The 18,198-nt window shown below is 45.8% G+C and overlaps 1 protein-coding gene across 2 annotated transcripts in view; it reads right to left on the bottom strand.

The window, feature by feature from the left end:
- Nucleotides 1–18,023, bottom strand: part of LOC138784543 (glyoxylate/hydroxypyruvate reductase B-like) — a 28,172-nt gene extending 10,149 nt beyond the window's left edge. For both annotated transcript variants that reach the window (XM_069960137.1, XM_069960138.1), the window contains exons 1-4: nt 17,955–18,023; nt 3,579–3,964; nt 2,410–2,581; nt 821–996 (exon numbers count right to left, since the gene is read on the bottom strand). In XM_069960137.1, the coding sequence (XP_069816238.1) occupies nt 821–996; nt 2,410–2,581; nt 3,579–3,963 (733 nt within the window). In that variant the 5' untranslated portion in view covers nt 3,964; nt 17,955–18,023. The remainder of the gene's footprint in view (nt 1–820; nt 997–2,409; nt 2,582–3,578; nt 3,965–17,954) is intronic.
- Nucleotides 18,024–18,198: the final 175 nt, after the last annotated feature.

Genomic DNA, 18,198 nt, shown 5'->3' with positions numbered 1-18,198 from the left:
TGTCCTTACTCGAGCATATAAATCTTATTGTGTTCACAAACATTAAAGGGGAAGTGCGGCGGTAAAGAATTATTGACAGAATAACAAACATTACAAAGTTATACAACTTTGTAATGTATGTTATGTCTGTGAATGGCCCCCTTCCCCACGATTGGCTGAGCACAGTTTGGCTCAGCCAATCACGGCTGAGCAGATGATGACGCGGCAGAGGGCGGCCGGCACTCAGGATGCTCGGAGGGATTCGGCCGGGCCGTCCAAAGACGACATCGCAGACTGAAGATCGGAGACGAGTCGGCACGTGACAGGTATGTATAGCGCACCACACTTCCGGGTACACGGGTGGGGGTGGTGGGACACGGGGAAGGGGGCTATTCACAGACATAACATACATTACAAAGTTGCATAACTTTGTAATGTGTGTTATTCTGTCAATAATTCTTTACCGCCGCACTACCACTTTAAAGAGGATCTACCACAAGGTACATTCTCTTGAATTTAACACACCGATAGATCGGCGCCGTCATGGGGAAACCGGTGCCGCGGTCAGTTTTTCGAACTGCGGCCCGTTTCCCGTGTACGGCGACATTCTATCCAGCGGTACCGGTGCTGAAGCACTGGAGGTCAGCCTGCCCGCCCTCAGTGGAAGGGAATTCCCTCCCCTCTATGACGCGGCTCTGCTAGATAGAACGGCGCCGTACACAGGAACAGGGCCGCGGTGTGTTAAGTTCAAGAGGATGTACCTGGTGGTACATCCTCTTTATATAAAGAAAAATACCTAACACATGGCTCAGTGTATATATGATGGGCCTTAGATACACACCTCTGCTTATATTTATCAATGTCGCTGAAGGTTTCATTATTTGAAACTCATGTCTTCCAATCATTTTTTTAGTTTCTTGACTAAGGTTGACAACTAGCATTACGTAATCGGACTGCTGTAATAAATCATCCAGCCGTGCACAATATGTGGCTTCTACAGATCTTTCCTCCTCCAGCCTGTAAGATATTATGTATTACAGATGAATGAAAAAATGGCTCTCATCAACACTGCAATTTATGACAAACACAAATTTATTTCTATTCTACTACTTAGCAATAAATTATAGATCTATAATCCCTATAACATGGAGAGGTTGTCTGTGAAATCAGGCAGATACTGTATCTCCCTGTGTAATAGAGCCGGCGTTCAGCCGGAGCGGGGAGAAGGTGATGTATACGCTCTGGCGGCAGGGGGGTTAACAGGGCGGGCTGCGGACATACTCACAGGGGGATGTCCATCCTGCTGCGAGTTTGTCTGCCTATATGTGTACAGGGCAAGGATCCCCAGTGGATCTTGCTGCAAATTTGCAGTGAGAAATCCGCTGCGGATCCCTTACGTGTAAAGGGGTTGCCCACTTTATAGCAAAATTGCTCAGTTTTAATAATTGTACTTATTGTATATACTGACAGCAACTCCCTGTGTACCTCATAGAGCTAAAATCAGACTCCCATCTTCCAAACTGTGCTGTCCTGCTCTGTAGTAAATCTGTCCATAAGATGGCCGACATGGATGAGTCATCACTGAGCCTGTGTATGCCTGTGGAGGACAATGGGGGGCGGGGCATGCTCACATGCTCCTCCATGTCGGCCATCTTATGGACAGAATCCCCACAGAGCAGGACAGCACAGCCTGAAGGAAGGGAGTCTGATTTTAGCTCTATGAGGTACACATGACGGGTTTATTTAAGATGTCATTTATGGAACGAACATAATCTCCTATTGTATTCCATGCTGGCTTTCATCTGACTAATGGACTCTTTAGAGGGGATAAATGGAGTCCCAGCAGCTAGACCTCCGTGATCAGACCCTAAAAGTTATACAAATCACCAATATACACTTATTACAGGAAATGCAGATAAAGTGTTTTTTCCCGTCACTTACTACTGCATCAAGGCTTCTCTTCCTGGATAACATGGTGATGTCACGTCCCGACTCCCAGAGCTGTGCGGGCTGTGGCTGCTGGAGAGAATGATGGCAGAGGGACACTGAGGGACACAGGGCACTGGAGGGACACTGAGCATCCCTCTGCCATCATTTTCCATACTAAGTGTATATTCGTAATTTACTTCGTACTTCTCCTTTAACCATTCACTTTGACTTTTACATGGCATGGCCACCACTCGATCTATTGTAATATGTATTTGTCTCTTCTCAGGACTGATTAGAGCCAGGCCTACTGATAAATGGAGTGTGATCATGACATCAACTGTGATTTATAATATAGCATGTGTAGAAAGGAGAGCAGGTTCATATCATCCTTGTCAAATAGGGACCAGTCAACCTGATTTGTTCCCTTTACCAATTTATCTTCATTGGCTGCCTGTGAGATTTCCCTTCTTTGTATAACCAGAACTTGAAACCCCGAATTACCTGCGATTTCTATTGTGATACAGAATCTTCATCTCAAATGCTTTAGCTCGCTGAGCAATTTTGTATCCAATCCTCCCCATTCCGACAATTCCAAGTGTCATCCCGGTTATGTCTCCTCCTACCCAGTTAGCTTCAAATCGCTCAGTGTTGGGGGACACTGCAATCTGGTGAGCTGTGCTCAAAGAAATAAGAATTCATGTAAAAATATAGTATCCATATTCCTAAGCAGAACCAAAATACTGCCAAAATATAACAAAGGATGAAATATTAATAGAACACAGAACCTGAAACTGAAAAATGATGTCTGCATTAGCAAATCACTGTAGTGTATTTAACATTACCTCTAACCAATCTGCAGACAGTCAGGAGACTGTATTATAACTTTCAGGTATTCACACATCCGCAGAATTCTGTCCATGTACAGACGGTGTTCTGTGGACCAAACCTCAGAGCTCCCAGCATCATGATTAGGTATTAATTATTAAACTCAACCTCAATGAAATGCCCAGTCAGTCATCGCTGGTGATCCCCCTCACCAGCGGTTTGCTGAGCAGGCATTCTCTGTGTCAAGACAGGACCACAAAGTGGAGATCATCAGAAACCCACTGAACAACAGAAACCCTCTTTAACTTTGCTTTTTATTATAGTCTTTGAGAGTTTTTATTGTCTGGCTACTATAAACAATCTACAGCTGGCTCCTGCATTTTGTAGTATTACGCCCATCCTTATATTGGCCTCTTCAAATGCATCATTTGCTACTGGGAAACACATCCATGTATGCTCTATAAATCCAGTCATAATGCACGCCATTTTCTCCTTTACAGAACTAGCTTCAACATGTCTAATCTGAACCTCCCACTAGGTACAAACATTGCATCTAATGTAAAGTATTTCCTGCCTTGCCGTCATCCAGAAACATCCCGATCTTATGATGCCTCTTGTTGCCTAGTGGGAGGGACTTAACACAACATCCTGTTATAGTAGACAGAACTTCCTCTGAACACAGTACATATAGATGTATATGGGGAGATGGTAGTCACCGATGCACAAAGTGATTAAAAAGCAATGTGAACTTACATGCACTGCTAAGACGGCTACAGGAAAGTGTATGTATGTAGTTATCAGTGTACAAAGAGTTTAGAGATGTGTAGGTTGTATATTAACATTACCTTCCAAGAAATTGCGGGCTGACACTAGAAGCAATGTCATTGCCAAGTCTGCTGTAGAATTGGTCACAGCAAACGGTGTGTTTGCCACTTTCACACCATAACTTGAAATCATTTTTATATCCAAGTGGTCAACTCCTGCTCCAGCACTTGCTATTATTTTGAGCCTAGGCAGGCATTTTAGAAGCTCGCTGGTAACATCGGGTTTATTTGCCCAGTTAAATATGCATATCACTTTTTCGGCTAACTTTTCCTTATTTTCCTCTAACTGTTCCATAGTAATCAGAGAGAAGCGCTCCTTGAGAAAGTCCACATGTTCTTCCATGACTCCATCACGTCCTCCAATCTCCTGTACTAATACCCCAGGTAGCTCTTTGCCTTGATTCATCCTAAAAAAAAAAAAAGTGTCAAGAGTATAAAAAAAAAAAAAAGCATTTCTGTAGGTTGCTGCAGCCTCGGACAACAACAACAAAGATTTGGATGGATAGTCTCACTGCTTTTATAGCTTTGTAGCCATGTAAGTTTGGGATGTGTTTTCTGGCTGACAGTTTCCCTTTCTGTAAATATATACATAGTATTTGCTTTTGAAACATCCAGTAGCTCAGTCCTACCCCCCGCATCTCTTGTACATGGGCAATAGATTAATTCCAGCTATTATGCAGGCCAGCAAATCACAATTAGAGCATTAAAAGCTGCTTCTCTCAGCTTTAAAGGGGTAAACTGCTCAAAAACATTCTTTCACCAATACAAAGTTAACCGCTAGCTATGTAAGTCTGTAATATAACCTGACTAAGCAATGTGCAGTGTTTCAGCAGTTTTCAGGGCAACTCACCCCCATGAAGTGCTGAAAAGTCCTCATCTGCAGGTCCACTCCATCTCCCTTCTTTACTCCCCAATCCTTTTTGAAGACGATGCCCATGTGGTCTTCTTCATCTGAGAGTTGGACCTGTCCTAGTGAGAGCAAGCCAAGTCCACCACTGATGCCAGCGATGGAACAAGGTATACCAGCCATGTCTTCTGTGCTGCTTCGCAGAAGCATTATATACAATCCTATAACAGAGCGGTAAGGAGCATGTAAAATGCTCTCTGCACTTTGCTTATCAGGCATCGGTCTATGACGGGGGCAGGTACTTGTTCTGATACTACATCTCCCAGCATGCTGGGAGATGTAGTATCCTGGCTGGTGGCATCTTGGATATAGCGCCAGATTATCAGAAGGTTTGAATGGAAACACCAAAAAGGACAGGATAGCGCTCTAAACACTCCAGGGGGGTGGTGAGTGACACCAGTGGAGTTTGGAAGGTTTTTTTAAAAGGGATAATAAGAGCTCAGCTTTAGTTTCTTAGCTCTGGCTCTGACTAGAGGAAAGCTCGATAAATCTTTTTACATGTTCTATATAGAAAAAATGGGTCCCACCTTTTAAATGGAAACATCTTACCTGCTGATAACTCCCCATAGCCCACTGGGTGCTGAGGATGAAGGTTATTTTCTTACCTTGATCCTTAGTGGCATTTTTTGGATATTTGTAGTTTATCCATATGCTAATTAGGTGTTTTGTTGCACTGGGGGTAGGGCTACCACCCTCACTGCATCGATCCGCCCTGGCGGACCCTCCTCATTTGCATATGAAATAACAAACAAATATCCTCAAAATGGCTCTGAGGATCAAGGTAAGAAAATGATCTTCATCCTCAGCGCCCAGTGGGCTATAGAGACAAATGCTTAGAAGCTTTCCTAAAGTTTCCCTTTAGGCTGCTTTCACACGTCTGCAATTTTGCTGACCTTACAGACGGGAAAGGCAAGTTATGGATCGGTTCCCTGCCTGGCTTGATGTATCAATATCATACTGGCAGCGAGGAAACTCTCGCTCTGATTGGCCGAGCGGGACGTGCAGACACCGGGAGCCCCGAAGCAAGCAGGAGCGGGGACCCGGTAATGTATAGTGTCCAGCCGGCAGGGGGTTAACGGGGTGGGCTGCGGACAAACTCGCAGCAGGGATGTACATCTCTGCTGCGAGTTTGTCTGGCATTAAAAGTATAGGGCCGGGATCCGCAGCGATTGGACTCGCTGGAGATCCGGCAAGTGGGTTTGTACCCTTTATCTATATATTGTATTGATCATATTTTTCTGTGCACATTTTACCATCTTTTCCCAGTTGCTAGCTTTTGATATGTCTTTATGATTCACACTATATGCGTTTACTTCATTTTTACTTGTGTTAGTAAATTTGATGTATTTTATATCTAACTAGAGGACCTTTACCTTTGCTCTTTACCTATTTGCTGTACTACATTCCTTAAGGTATAGAAATTCCTAGGTTAACCTTGTTAGGTATTTAGCAGTAGAACTCACACAATACATTCTTTTGCTACCTTAGGGTGGTATAACACGGGCCGATGGGGGCCCGATAATACCTGTAAACGAGCGCCGATGTGCTTGTTTTACCGTGCCTATGACACGGCCCAATAATCGTTTAACCAGGGCTGCAGGGACATAGTTACCAATGTCCTTGCAGCCAGGGCCGCTTTAACCAGAGGGCACATGGTGCACGTGCACCGGGCCCACTGCTTAAAGGGGCCCCCCCGAGCAGGCCGGCCGTTGCTATGTGCGACCAATGCGGTCGCACAGGGCTCCGGCCACCAGCCTGTCAGGGGGGAGCGCCATGGATGGGTAATCTACTTACCCCTCCATGGCGCCCCCTGCAGGGCCCCCCATCCGCCCGCTGCTGCTGCGGCACTTCAGCAGCAGCGATACTGACAGAGAGAGAGCCATTGGCTCCCTCCCTGTCAGTCACTCTTGTGGCCGCACTTCCTGCGGTCACAAGAGGCCGCACTCTCCCTCTAGCGCCCGACGTCACTTGTGACCGGAGGAAGTGCGGCCACAAGAGGGAAGAGAAGAGGAACGCGTGGACCTAGGTGAGTAACAGTGTTTGTTTTTTTCAATGTTATATGGGAGGGGGAGCACATATGCTATTGGGGAGCACAGGGGGCTATATACTATGGGGGGGCGGCTATATACTATGGGGGAGCACAGGGGAGCTATACACTATGGGGGGGGGCGGCTATATACTATGGGGGAGCTATATACTATGGGGGAGCACAGGGGAGCTATATACTATGAAGGGGGCGGCTATATACTATGGGGGAGCACAGGGGAGCTATATACTATGGGGGGGCGGCCATATACTATTGGGGAGCACAGGGAAGCTATATAATATGGGGGGGTTATATACTATTGGGGAGCACAGGGAAGCTATATACTATGGGGGGGTTATATACTATTGGGGAGCACAGGGGAGCTATGTACTATGGGGGGGGCGGCTATATACTATGGGGGAGCACAGAGGAGCTATATACTATGGGGGAGCACAGGGGAGCTATATACTATGAAGGGGGCGGCTATATACTATGGGGGAGCACAGGGGAGCTATATACTATGGGGGGGCGGCTATATACTATTGGGGAGCACGGGGGACCTATATACTATGGGGGGGGCGGCTATATACTATTGGGGAGCTCAGGGAAGCTATATACTATGGGGGGTTATATACTATTGGGGAGAACAGGGGAGCTATATAATATGGGGGAGCACAGGGGAGCTATATACTATGGGGGAGCACAGGGGGCTATATACTATGGGGGAGCACAGGGGGCTATATACTATGGGGGAGCACAGGGGGCTATATACTATGGGGGAGCACAGGGGAGCTATATACTATGGGGTAGCACAGGGGGCTATATACTATGGGGGAGCACAGGGGAGCTATATACTATGGGGGAGCACAGGGGGCTATATACTATGGGGGAGCACAGGGGAGCTATATACTATGGGGGCAGCTATATACTATTGGGGAGCACAGGGAAGCTATATACTATGGGGGGTTATATACTATTGGGGAGCAATGTACTATGGGGGGGCGGCTATATACTATGGGGGAGCACAGGGGAGCTATATACTATGGGGGAGCACAGGGGGCTATATACTATGGGGGAGCACAGGGGAGATATATAATATGGGGGAGCACAGGGGAGCTATATACTATGGGGGAGCACAGGGGGCTATATACTATGGGGGAGCACAGGGGGCTATATACTATGGGGGAGCACAGGGGGCTATATACTATGGGGGAGCACAGGGGAGCTATTTACTATGGGGGAGCACAGGGGGCTATATACTATGGGGGAGCACAGGGGAGCTATATACTATGGGGGAGCACAGGGGGCTATATACTATGGGGGAGCACAGGGGGCTATATACTATGGGGGAGCACAGGGGGCTATATACTATGGGGGAGCACAGGGGGCTATATACTATGGGGGAGCACAGGGGGCTATATACTATGGGGGAGCACAGGGGGGCTATATACTATTGGGGAGCACAGGGGAGCTATATACTATGGGGGAGCACAGGGGAGCTATATACTATGGGGGAGCACAGGGGAGCTATATACTATGGGGGAGCACAGGGGAGCTATATACTATGGGGGAGCACAGGGGAGCTATATACTATTGGGGAGAGCACAGGGGGGCTATATACTATTGGGGGGAAAGCACAGGGGGGCTATATACTATTGGGGAGAGCACAGGGGGGCTATATACTATTGGGGAGAGCACAGGGGGGCTATATACTATTGTGGGAGAGCACACGGGGGCTATATACTATTGTGGGAGAGCACAGGGGGGCTATATACTATTGGAGAGCACATGGGGGGCTATATACTATTGGGGGAGAGCACAGGGGGGCTATATACTAATGGGGGAATGCACAGGGGGGCTATATACTATTTGGGAGAGCACATGGGGGGGCTATATACTATTGGGGGAGAGCACAGGGGGGCTATATACTAATGGGGGAATGCACAGGAGGGCTGTATATAACTGGAGGAGCACATGAGGGTCTATATACCTTAAAACTATGTAGGGGTACAGAGGGGTGTAACTACTGTATAGGGGTACAAGGGACCTAACTACTGTATATGTTGGAGCCTAAAATATTTGTCTGGCAGATTCTGGAGAGAAGATTCACAGCCAGGAGAAGACTTGGATGGAGAGAAAAAGAAAAAGTGACAGACTCTGATCGGAGAAGACGCCGATGTAACTGCTGGATGTAACTGCACTCTGTTATAGGGTTGTAGAGTTAGGGGTCATGATGTGGCGGTATTATGTAATGGTATCATTGGTGATGTCTTTCTGATTTGTTTAGTGCAGTTTTTATGTAATATGTAATCACTGTATGGTGGAAATAGTGTTATAAGGTAACTACTGTATGTATTGGGGCTCTTGATACAGTGTGGGGGCAAATTCAGTACATTATACAATGTGCCGAAAGGGAAGGGGGGGGCCCACTCTTGAGGGCTGTGCACTGGGCCCACCAATGTATTAAAACGGCCCTGCTTGCAGCCCTTGTTTAAACTGTATACATACCTATCCAGCCTGCAGGGCTCCTCTTCCTCTGTGCTTCTCCCCGGGTCCTGCGCGCTCCAGCTTCACAGCCGACAGGCCGCTCAGCCAATCACTGGCCGCAACGGTCTTGGCCTGTGATTGCCCGAGCGGCCTGTAAACTGAGACAAGCCGCTGTGAAGCTGGAGCGCGGGACCCGGGGAGAAGCACAGAGGAAGAGGAGCCCTGCAGTAGGATAGGTAATGTATTCTTCTATTCATATCGACAGTGCCGACCGCGCACCGCTATTACACGTAGTGGTGCGCGTTCAGCGCCCCGGCGATTATAGGTCAGAACCTATATCAACAATGATTGTTGTCATCAGCTGATTGTTGTCTTTATTACACGGAACGATAATCAGTCGGATAGGGCCGATTCGGCCGATTATCGTTCCGTGTAATAGTTCCCTTAGATTTAATGCTGTGTTAAGTCATTTATTTACATTGATATCTGCAGCATCCAATCTCCTGCACACTCTGTATGTGTGAATAGACCCTAAATATGAAACAAAGATACAGGAGATTGTTGGCAGAAAAAGACCACTTGGTCCATCGAGTCTGCCGTTTTACTATTTACTTGATCATCATCTTAGGCTAGATATATGTTTATCCCAGGCAGGGTTACATTCTGTTATTGTAGATTTACCAACCACATTTGCTGGACGTTTATTCCAAGCATCTACTACTCTTTCAGTAAAGTAATATTTATAGTAAATAATAATAAATCGCCTTATACTGACCTCATCTCGCCGAGCCAGTCCCGGGAAGGAGATGTTCTGGTCAGAAGCCGGCACACGCGCTGTGTAGATAGGTCCGGCGTCCATAGAGAATGAATGGAGCCGGACTCATCTCTGCAGCGCGTGCACGGCTCCATTCATTCCCTATGGACACCGGACCTATCTCCACAGCGCGCGTGCCGGCTTCTGACCAGGATATCTGGCGAGCTGAGGTCAGTGTAAGGGGATCTAGCTGGGGTTCGGGAGCCTGTCACCCTGGCACGGGGGTGACAGGTCTCCTTTAAAGGAGAAGTCCGGCCAAAATTAATTTTTGATATGTTGTTACTTATGAAAAGTTATACAAATTTCTAATGTACATTAATTATGGGAAATGCACATATACTGCTATTTCCCTTAATTTAGTAGATCAGGAAGTGTTAGAAATATCTCTGAAGTGACGTCACGACCCAGGGTGTAATTCCTATGGAGTGTCCAGCAGGGGGCGCTCTCTATATAGAAGTCTATGGGACTTTATTGTTTCTATGGGTTTCTATGTAATGTAATGTAATGTAATGTAGTGTACAGTGCTTTATTGAATGAATACATCTATGGAATACTTTGGGGAGCAAGTGTCCTTGCTCCCCAAAGTATTGCATAAATGTATTCATTCAATACATTCAATACACAGTAAGCCCGCCGATCCGCCGCATTTCCGCCGAATTTCCGCCGCATTCCCGCCGATCCGCCACACGCTGATCCGCCGCATTCCCGCCGATCCGGACCATATACATTGAACTACAGCTCCCATCATCTGCTTCTAGTATGAACAGGTGATGGGAGCTGTAGTTGGGTAAGGGATATCACATGCCGCCGGGCGCAGGGGGGAGCCGCTCAGTACACAGGAGCGCTCCCCCCTCCTCCTCCTCCTTCCGGGATAACTTCCGCCTATACCAATGCTGAGTCCCTGCCTGGCCGCCGCTCCCCGCTCACATATACCGGCTCCCGGAATCAGCGCGGACACCAGGATGCATCGGGAGCCGGTATGTATGGGGGGGAGAGCGGCGGCCAGGCAGGGAGTCAGCATTGGTATAGGCGGAAGTTATCACGGAAGGAGGAGGAGGAGGGGGGAGAGCTGCTGTGTACTGAGCGGCTCCCCCCTGCGCCCGGCGGCATGTGATATCCATTACCCAGCTACAGCTCCCATCACCTGTTCATACTAGAAGCAGATGATGGGAGCTGTAGTTCAATGTATATGGTCCGGATCGGCGGGAATGCGGCGGATCAGCGTGTGGCAGATCGGCGGGAATGCGGCGGAAATTCGGCGGAAATGCGGCGGATCGGCGGGCTTACTGTGTATTGAATGTATTGAATGAATACATTTATGCAATACTTTGGGGAGCAAGGACACTTGCTCCCCAAAGTATTCCATAGATGTATTCATTCAATAAAGCACTGTACACTACATTACATTACATTACATTACATAGAAACCCATAGAAACAATAAAGTCCCATAGACTTCTATATAGAGAGCGCCCCCTGCTGGACACTCCATAGGAATTACACCCTGGGTCGTGACGTCACTTCTTCAGAGATATTTCTAACACTTCCTGATCTACTAAATTAAGGGAAATAGCTCTATATGTGCATTTCCCATAATTAATGTACATTAGAAATTTGTATAACTTTTCATAAGTAACAACATATCAAAAATTAATTTTGGCCGGACTTCTCCTTTAAGTCTTTGGCAACACAGAACTGCCGATGTGATCCTCGAATAGAGGATTCCTCCTCCCCCATGTGCATTATTTTACATTTGGAAACATATAGTACAGCTAGTAAAGCTAAATCATTTTCCATATTTCTGACACATCCAGGAATATCAACCATATTGCACACGTTTGTGTCATCAGCAAACAGACAAACCTTACCGACCAAACCTTCTCCTATGTCACTTACAAACATATTAAAAAAATAGGACCCAGAACAGACCCTTGTGGTACACCACTAGTAACCAGTCTCTGCTCGGAATATACAACATTAACAACAACCCTCTGATATCTATCCTTCAGCCAACCACAAATCCACTGAACTATCCAGGGATTCAGTCCAATTTTATCTAACTTCTCTATCAGCTCTTTATGGGGAACTGTATCAAAGGCTTTGCTGAAGTCCAGATAGGTGATATCCATGGCACCACCTTCATCCAGCACTTTTGTGACATAATATAAGAAATCAATGAAATTAGTCTGACATGATCGGCCCTCAGTAAAGCCATGCTGGTTTGGATCCATCATATTGTTGATTCTTAGATGATCTATTATCTTCTCTTTTAGAAGTGTTTCCATAATTTTTTTTACTACTACAGATGTTAAGCTAACTAGCCTGTAGTTACTGGGCTCTTCTCTACTCCCCTTCTTGTGGATTGGTATAACATTGGCTATTCCCCAATCATCAGTAACATCTCCTGTTTGGAGGGATTGGTTAAACAGATCTGTCAGGGGGTCAGCAATCACAGATCCAAGTTCTTTAAATGGGCAAGTTCCTCTGAAACATCAGCCTCCGAAAACACTGGGTCTAAACCCATATAATGAGCCAATGCTGTTTTCAACAAAACTGTGATTGTGAAGACCTCCTTCTGAAAACACTGAGCAGAAGTAGCTGTTCAAATGGTCAGTGACCGTCTTATCTACATCAATAAATGTATTGTCCCCTTTACTTATCTTAGTAATGCAGCAGTTTTTCTTTTTCTTCTTTTCACTAGTATATCTAAACTTTTTATTACCCTCCTTAATATGTCCAGTATACCAGGCATTCTTGTGTCCCCCACCCATTATACTGTATATCATTTTATCACATAGTATATTCCATTTTATATTCCCCAAAACAGAATAATATAAATAAAAAGTATTGTACCTGGAGAGTGGAGATCTCTGTCCTTGCTGCTCAAACAACCTTCAAAGTAGACATCTGCTTACTCTGCATATTGCAAGGGTCACTTAGGTCCACTAGTTTAGGTAATTGTGTAAGATCAGCAGGCCTCAATGTCTAAACACAATTATGCCTCAGTGTAAAAACTTGTGAACACTGCAGAGCACTGCATGAAGCTTGTGGAGCAGTGAAAGCAATATAGCAGTATATATATATATATATATATATATATATATATATATATATATATATATAGTGGTACCTCGGTTCTAAAACTGCTTGGAACTCAAACTGTATTTTCAAGGAAACTTTGCTTTGGTTCTCAAACTCTGCTCTGTTCTCAAACACTTGTCTTGAAGTACTCGGTATCTGAATGTTTTTGCAAGCGTGGATGGTGGGTTGTACCTGGTGAGTTTAGCACTTGCGAGACTTCACATACAGTACAGTGCTGTATAAGACTGCTGTAGGGCATATACAGTACAGTAGTAGTACAGTCAGTGCACCACCATCTCCCATCTGTTACATTGCTGGGGTGGGCGGGACGCTATACAGTAAAGGATGAGTGAGGAGTTAGTGACTACTGTACTATAATTGCTGGTTTTGTTGAATGTTTCTTGTGTATAATGTACTGTACAGTATATAGTGCTGTACTGTCCTGTACTCTAGGGATTATACTGGGCACTATACAATGTAATATATGGGTACTGTAGGTAATTATTGGTGGGTGCTGGAACCAATTAAACACATTTACACTATTTCCTATGGAAAGACACTGCTCGGTTCTCAAACTGCCTTCCGGAGCCAACTAAGTTCCATAACCGAGGTACCACTGTATATATATATATATATATATATATATATATATATGATCAGAGTCAAAATTATGACATTTTGCAAATCTGACCTGTCTGACTTTATTTTGTAAAAACTTGGAGATGTTTAAACTTACATAAGTAATTCTGACAGTTTGTCGTGACATATTGTACATTATGATAGTTGTAGATTTTGGTCAATATAGTCAACCTTTTATTATGAACAAATTAAAATTTTCATTAAAAGTTTTTTAAAAAATAGCATTTACAAAAAATACAACACCCCACAAATTTTTGAAAAATGTACATTTACAGTTCGTCTACTTTCTTGGCATCATTTGATAAACATCTTTTTACAGCGGTGGGACATGCATCACGTGACCTCTGACGTGTGGCAGAATGTGGGGACCATGGACCAGTATGCCTGCCAGCCTTATTTTCAGGGGGATGCCTTACTTTAGGCTAGCTGGTAGGCTGGTTGGGGTGTCTTATTTTCGGAGTATGTCTTATTTTCAGGGAAACAGTATTTGTGAATGTGTAACCCAAGCTAGGGCTTATGAACAACTCAACTTCTATCATTCTCTGCTTTGTTTGTCACTATAGAAGTAGTAGTTCTGCTAAGCCTTACATTGGTTATGGCACATTCCTAGGAATATAGCTGCTTACAAAAGGGTTTAGGAAGGATCACAGACTGCTCAAGCAAGGCTGCATGTATTATTTTTCACACACTTGATGACAGGTACGCTTTATACTGGTGCACTTATACAGGTTTAGTTATACTGTTGTCTATGTAAGGGAATATGCAGATCTTATGTTCAAAATTACCTGATAGGTTCCCTTTACAGAATTAAATTTGTATAATCTAGAGCAGGGCATCTCAAGCTTTTTTCTACTGGAGCCTTACCCAACAATGATAATGATGCCTGGGCCTCACCAGAATGATCAAGAGGACGCTGGGCCCTCACCATCTGTGGTGAAAGTTCATGGAAAAATAAAAACTAGTGCTCAGTCTATTCTTCGTTTGTATTCTACACTCTGTATAACATTAAAATAAGTACAAAATGAGTCAATAATGTTCCTAAACCTGAGATTGTTGCAGACAGGGAAAGGATTGTACAGCTTATAGTCACTTTGTGAGAACTGCCTCCCCAGCTGTGCCTTAACAACAACTAGGGGGCGCCTCACAGTTTAAGCAGCATAGATCTAGAGTGAAAGGTGGGACATGATTGATGCATGAGTATACTTGTTTTGCTGCCGTTAAGGGGAAGCAGGGAGGGCTCACAGCGCAAGGCGGCTGCCAGCTAATTAGCCATTTAAATGCAGCTGTTAAAGCTGACAGTTGCATTTAAAGAGGACCTGTCACCCCTGTGTCGGGGTGACAGACTCCCGACCCCCCGCTAGAGCCCCTATACTTACCTGACTGCGCCGGGTCCCCGACACGCGCTCCTGAGATGAGTCCGATGCCCGTAGAGAGTGGATAGTGAGTCCGACACTTCATTCATTCTCTATGAGCGTCGGACTCATCTCAGGAGCGTGCGCGGCGGGCTTCAGGCGCTGAAATCTCCATCACCGTACCCGATCAAGAAGCGGGACCTGGCGCAATCAGGTAAGTATAGGGGGCTCTAGCGGGGGGTCAGGAGCCTGTCAGCCCGGCACGGGGGGTGACAGGTTCCCTTTAAATAGTTTGTGTCCCCCATCCCTGGTGTCTAGTGGGGTGGGGATCTTCCAGCCAGGATGCGATTGTGGAGCGGGGATCCCTTTCTCTTGCTGTATTCTCTACCTGTAACACCATACAGCACGCTGTATTCTCTGCCTGTAACAGCACATAGCACACTGTATGCTCTACCTGTAACACCACCCAGCACACTGTATTCTCTACCTGTAACACCACACAGCACGCTGTATTCTCTACCTGTAACACCACACGGCACCCTGTATTCTCTACCTGTAACACCACACAGCACGCTGTATTCTCTACCTGTAACACCACACGGCACCCTGTATTCTCTACCTGTAACACCACACAGCACGCTGTATTCTGTACCTGTAACACCACACTGTATTCTCTACCTGTAACACCACACAGCACACTGTATTCTCTACCTGTTACACCACACAGCACGCTGTATTCTCTACCTGTAACACCACAAAGCACGCTGTATTCTCTACCTGTAACACCACACTGTATTCTCTACCTGTAACACCGCACAGCACACTGTATTCTCTACCTGTAACACCACACAGCACGCTGTATTCTCTACCTGTAACACCGCACAGCCCACTGTATTCTCTACCTGTAACACCACACAGCACGCTGTATTCTCTACCTGTAACACCACACTGTATTCTCTACCTGTAACACCACACTGTATTCTCTACCTGTAACACCACACAGCACGCTGTATTCTCTACCTGTAACACCACACTGTATTCTCTACCTGTAACACCACACAGCACACTGTATTCTCTACCTGTAACACCACACAGCACGCTGTATTCTCTACCTGTAACACCACACAGCACACTGTATTTTCTACCTGTAACACCACACAGCACTGTATTCTCTACCTGTAACACCACACAGCACACTGTATTCTCTACCTGTTACACCACACAGCACGCTGTATTCTCTACCTGTAACACCACACAGCACGCTGTATTCTCTACCTGTAACACCACACAGCGTACTGTATTCTCTACCTGTAGCACCACACTGTATTCTCTACCTGTAACACCACACACCACACTGTATTCTCTACCTGTAACACCACACAGCACGCTGTATTCTCTACCTGTAACACCACACAGCACACTGTATTCTCTACCTGTTACACCACACAGCACGCTGTATTCTCTACCTGTAACACCACACAGCACGCTGTATTCTCTACCTGTAACCCCACACAGCGTACTGTATTCTCTACCTGTTACACCACACAGCACGCTGTATTCTCTACCTGTAACACCACACAGCGTACTGTATTCTCTACCTGTAACACTACACAGCACGCTGTATTCTCTACCTGTAACACCACACAGCACGCTGTATTCCCTACCTGTAACACCACACAGCACTGTATTCTCTACCTGTAACACCACACAGCACGCTGTATTCTCTACCTGTAACACCACACAGCACACTGTATTCTCTACCTGTAACAACACACAGCACGCTGTATTCTCTACCTGTAACACCACACAGCACGCTATATTCTCTACCTGTAACACCACACAGTACGCTGTATTCTTTACCTGTAACACCACACAGCACGCTGTATTCTCTACCTGTAACACCACACAGCACGCTCTATTCTCTACCTATAACACCACACAGCACGCTGTATTCTCTACCTGTAACACCACACAGCACACTGTTTACCTACCTATAAGGCCGATATTGCAATAAAGAACTTTTCTTAATTATTTTTTTTTCTTTTCATCTCTACACGCATATTACGAACAAACATCTTTTATCTGTGAAGTTGAGCCCCACAATAAGGAGTTTATCCAATATTATCTTACATGGGATATACTGTTTATGTCTTGTTTTTTGTCAAGGTGGGATTGGCAGTGCCGGCTCTGATCCTCTGTGCTATTTAGCATCATGTTATTGTGTTACTGCATCATTTTCGTTAATACGCTGCAGTACTGCAATGAAACTCCAACATGTGTGAACATAGCCCAAATTTCAATGTAGACAGCGAATTTGCTGCACCTGCTTCTGGCTGGTCAGAGATGGTGAATCACTCAGGAGATTGGGGGATCTAGCCAAGCCTCCTGTGACATCACGCCCTGCCCCCTGTCTGCATCATCAGCCTGATCTCAGCAAACACACACAATGTGAGACAGAGGAATGGAATATTTGTCTCCTAAGGTGGGAGAGCAGAAGGAGCAGGAGACAATGTGAATTGGCGCAGAGGCCAGTTCTCTTCACTTCCTGGATTTCTATCAGCTACCAGTGTGGCAGAATCGTACATATATAATAATACATTATATAGACACATCTAATAGACACATTTAATAGAAAAACGGTGGAATTCCGCAGCAGAGAATCCTGCCTGCCATCTCTTTCAATGAAGCGGCTTTATCTGTTAATTCCTTGAGCAGAGAGTAGCAGAAGCGTGCCAGTCCTCCTTTAGAGACGCCGTCTGACACCGAGGCAGGCGGGATTCCACGAATTCTGCCGATTTTGCTCAGTGTGAATGGGTCCAAACATTCGGGAATTGACCAAAGCGAATCCCATTAGCCCCTGTCCCGCACATGTACATCATCACCACCTCACTATGACAATGTGCAGTCATGTGCATGCCACAGATAGCACCTTCATGGTGTGAACACAGCCTTGGCTAAGAAACATAGACTCTTCCTTCACTGACACAATCTATACCCTGGGGAAGGCAGCTGTCTTACATACGGGCACCCCGGCAATCGGGTGCCCCCACTCATGTCTATAGCACAGCTTTCTGTACTTCTCTGACACTCACCTCAAGCTGGAAAACCGCAGAGAAGCCGCTCACCCCAGGAATCACTACTGCCGGCACTGAGCATGCGCTGTAGCAACCCATGATACCAGGCCACCCTGACCCTCGCCCCTACTGGCATAGCGCCCACAGCTCTATACCCACGTGTATACACCTCGGCTTCCTATACCTCCTCACTATGGGATCACCCCATAGAATGTGTCTGCACAATACAAGTTCCAGCATTACAGACCGCTATAGTTGGAGC

This window comes from Dendropsophus ebraccatus, chromosome 2 (genome assembly GCF_027789765.1).
Source record: "Dendropsophus ebraccatus isolate aDenEbr1 chromosome 2, aDenEbr1.pat, whole genome shotgun sequence".
Taxonomy (NCBI): Eukaryota; Metazoa; Chordata; class Amphibia; order Anura; family Hylidae; genus Dendropsophus; species Dendropsophus ebraccatus.
Note: the sequence above shows the minus strand (reverse complement) of the source record. Positions and strands in the feature narration are given on the sequence as shown.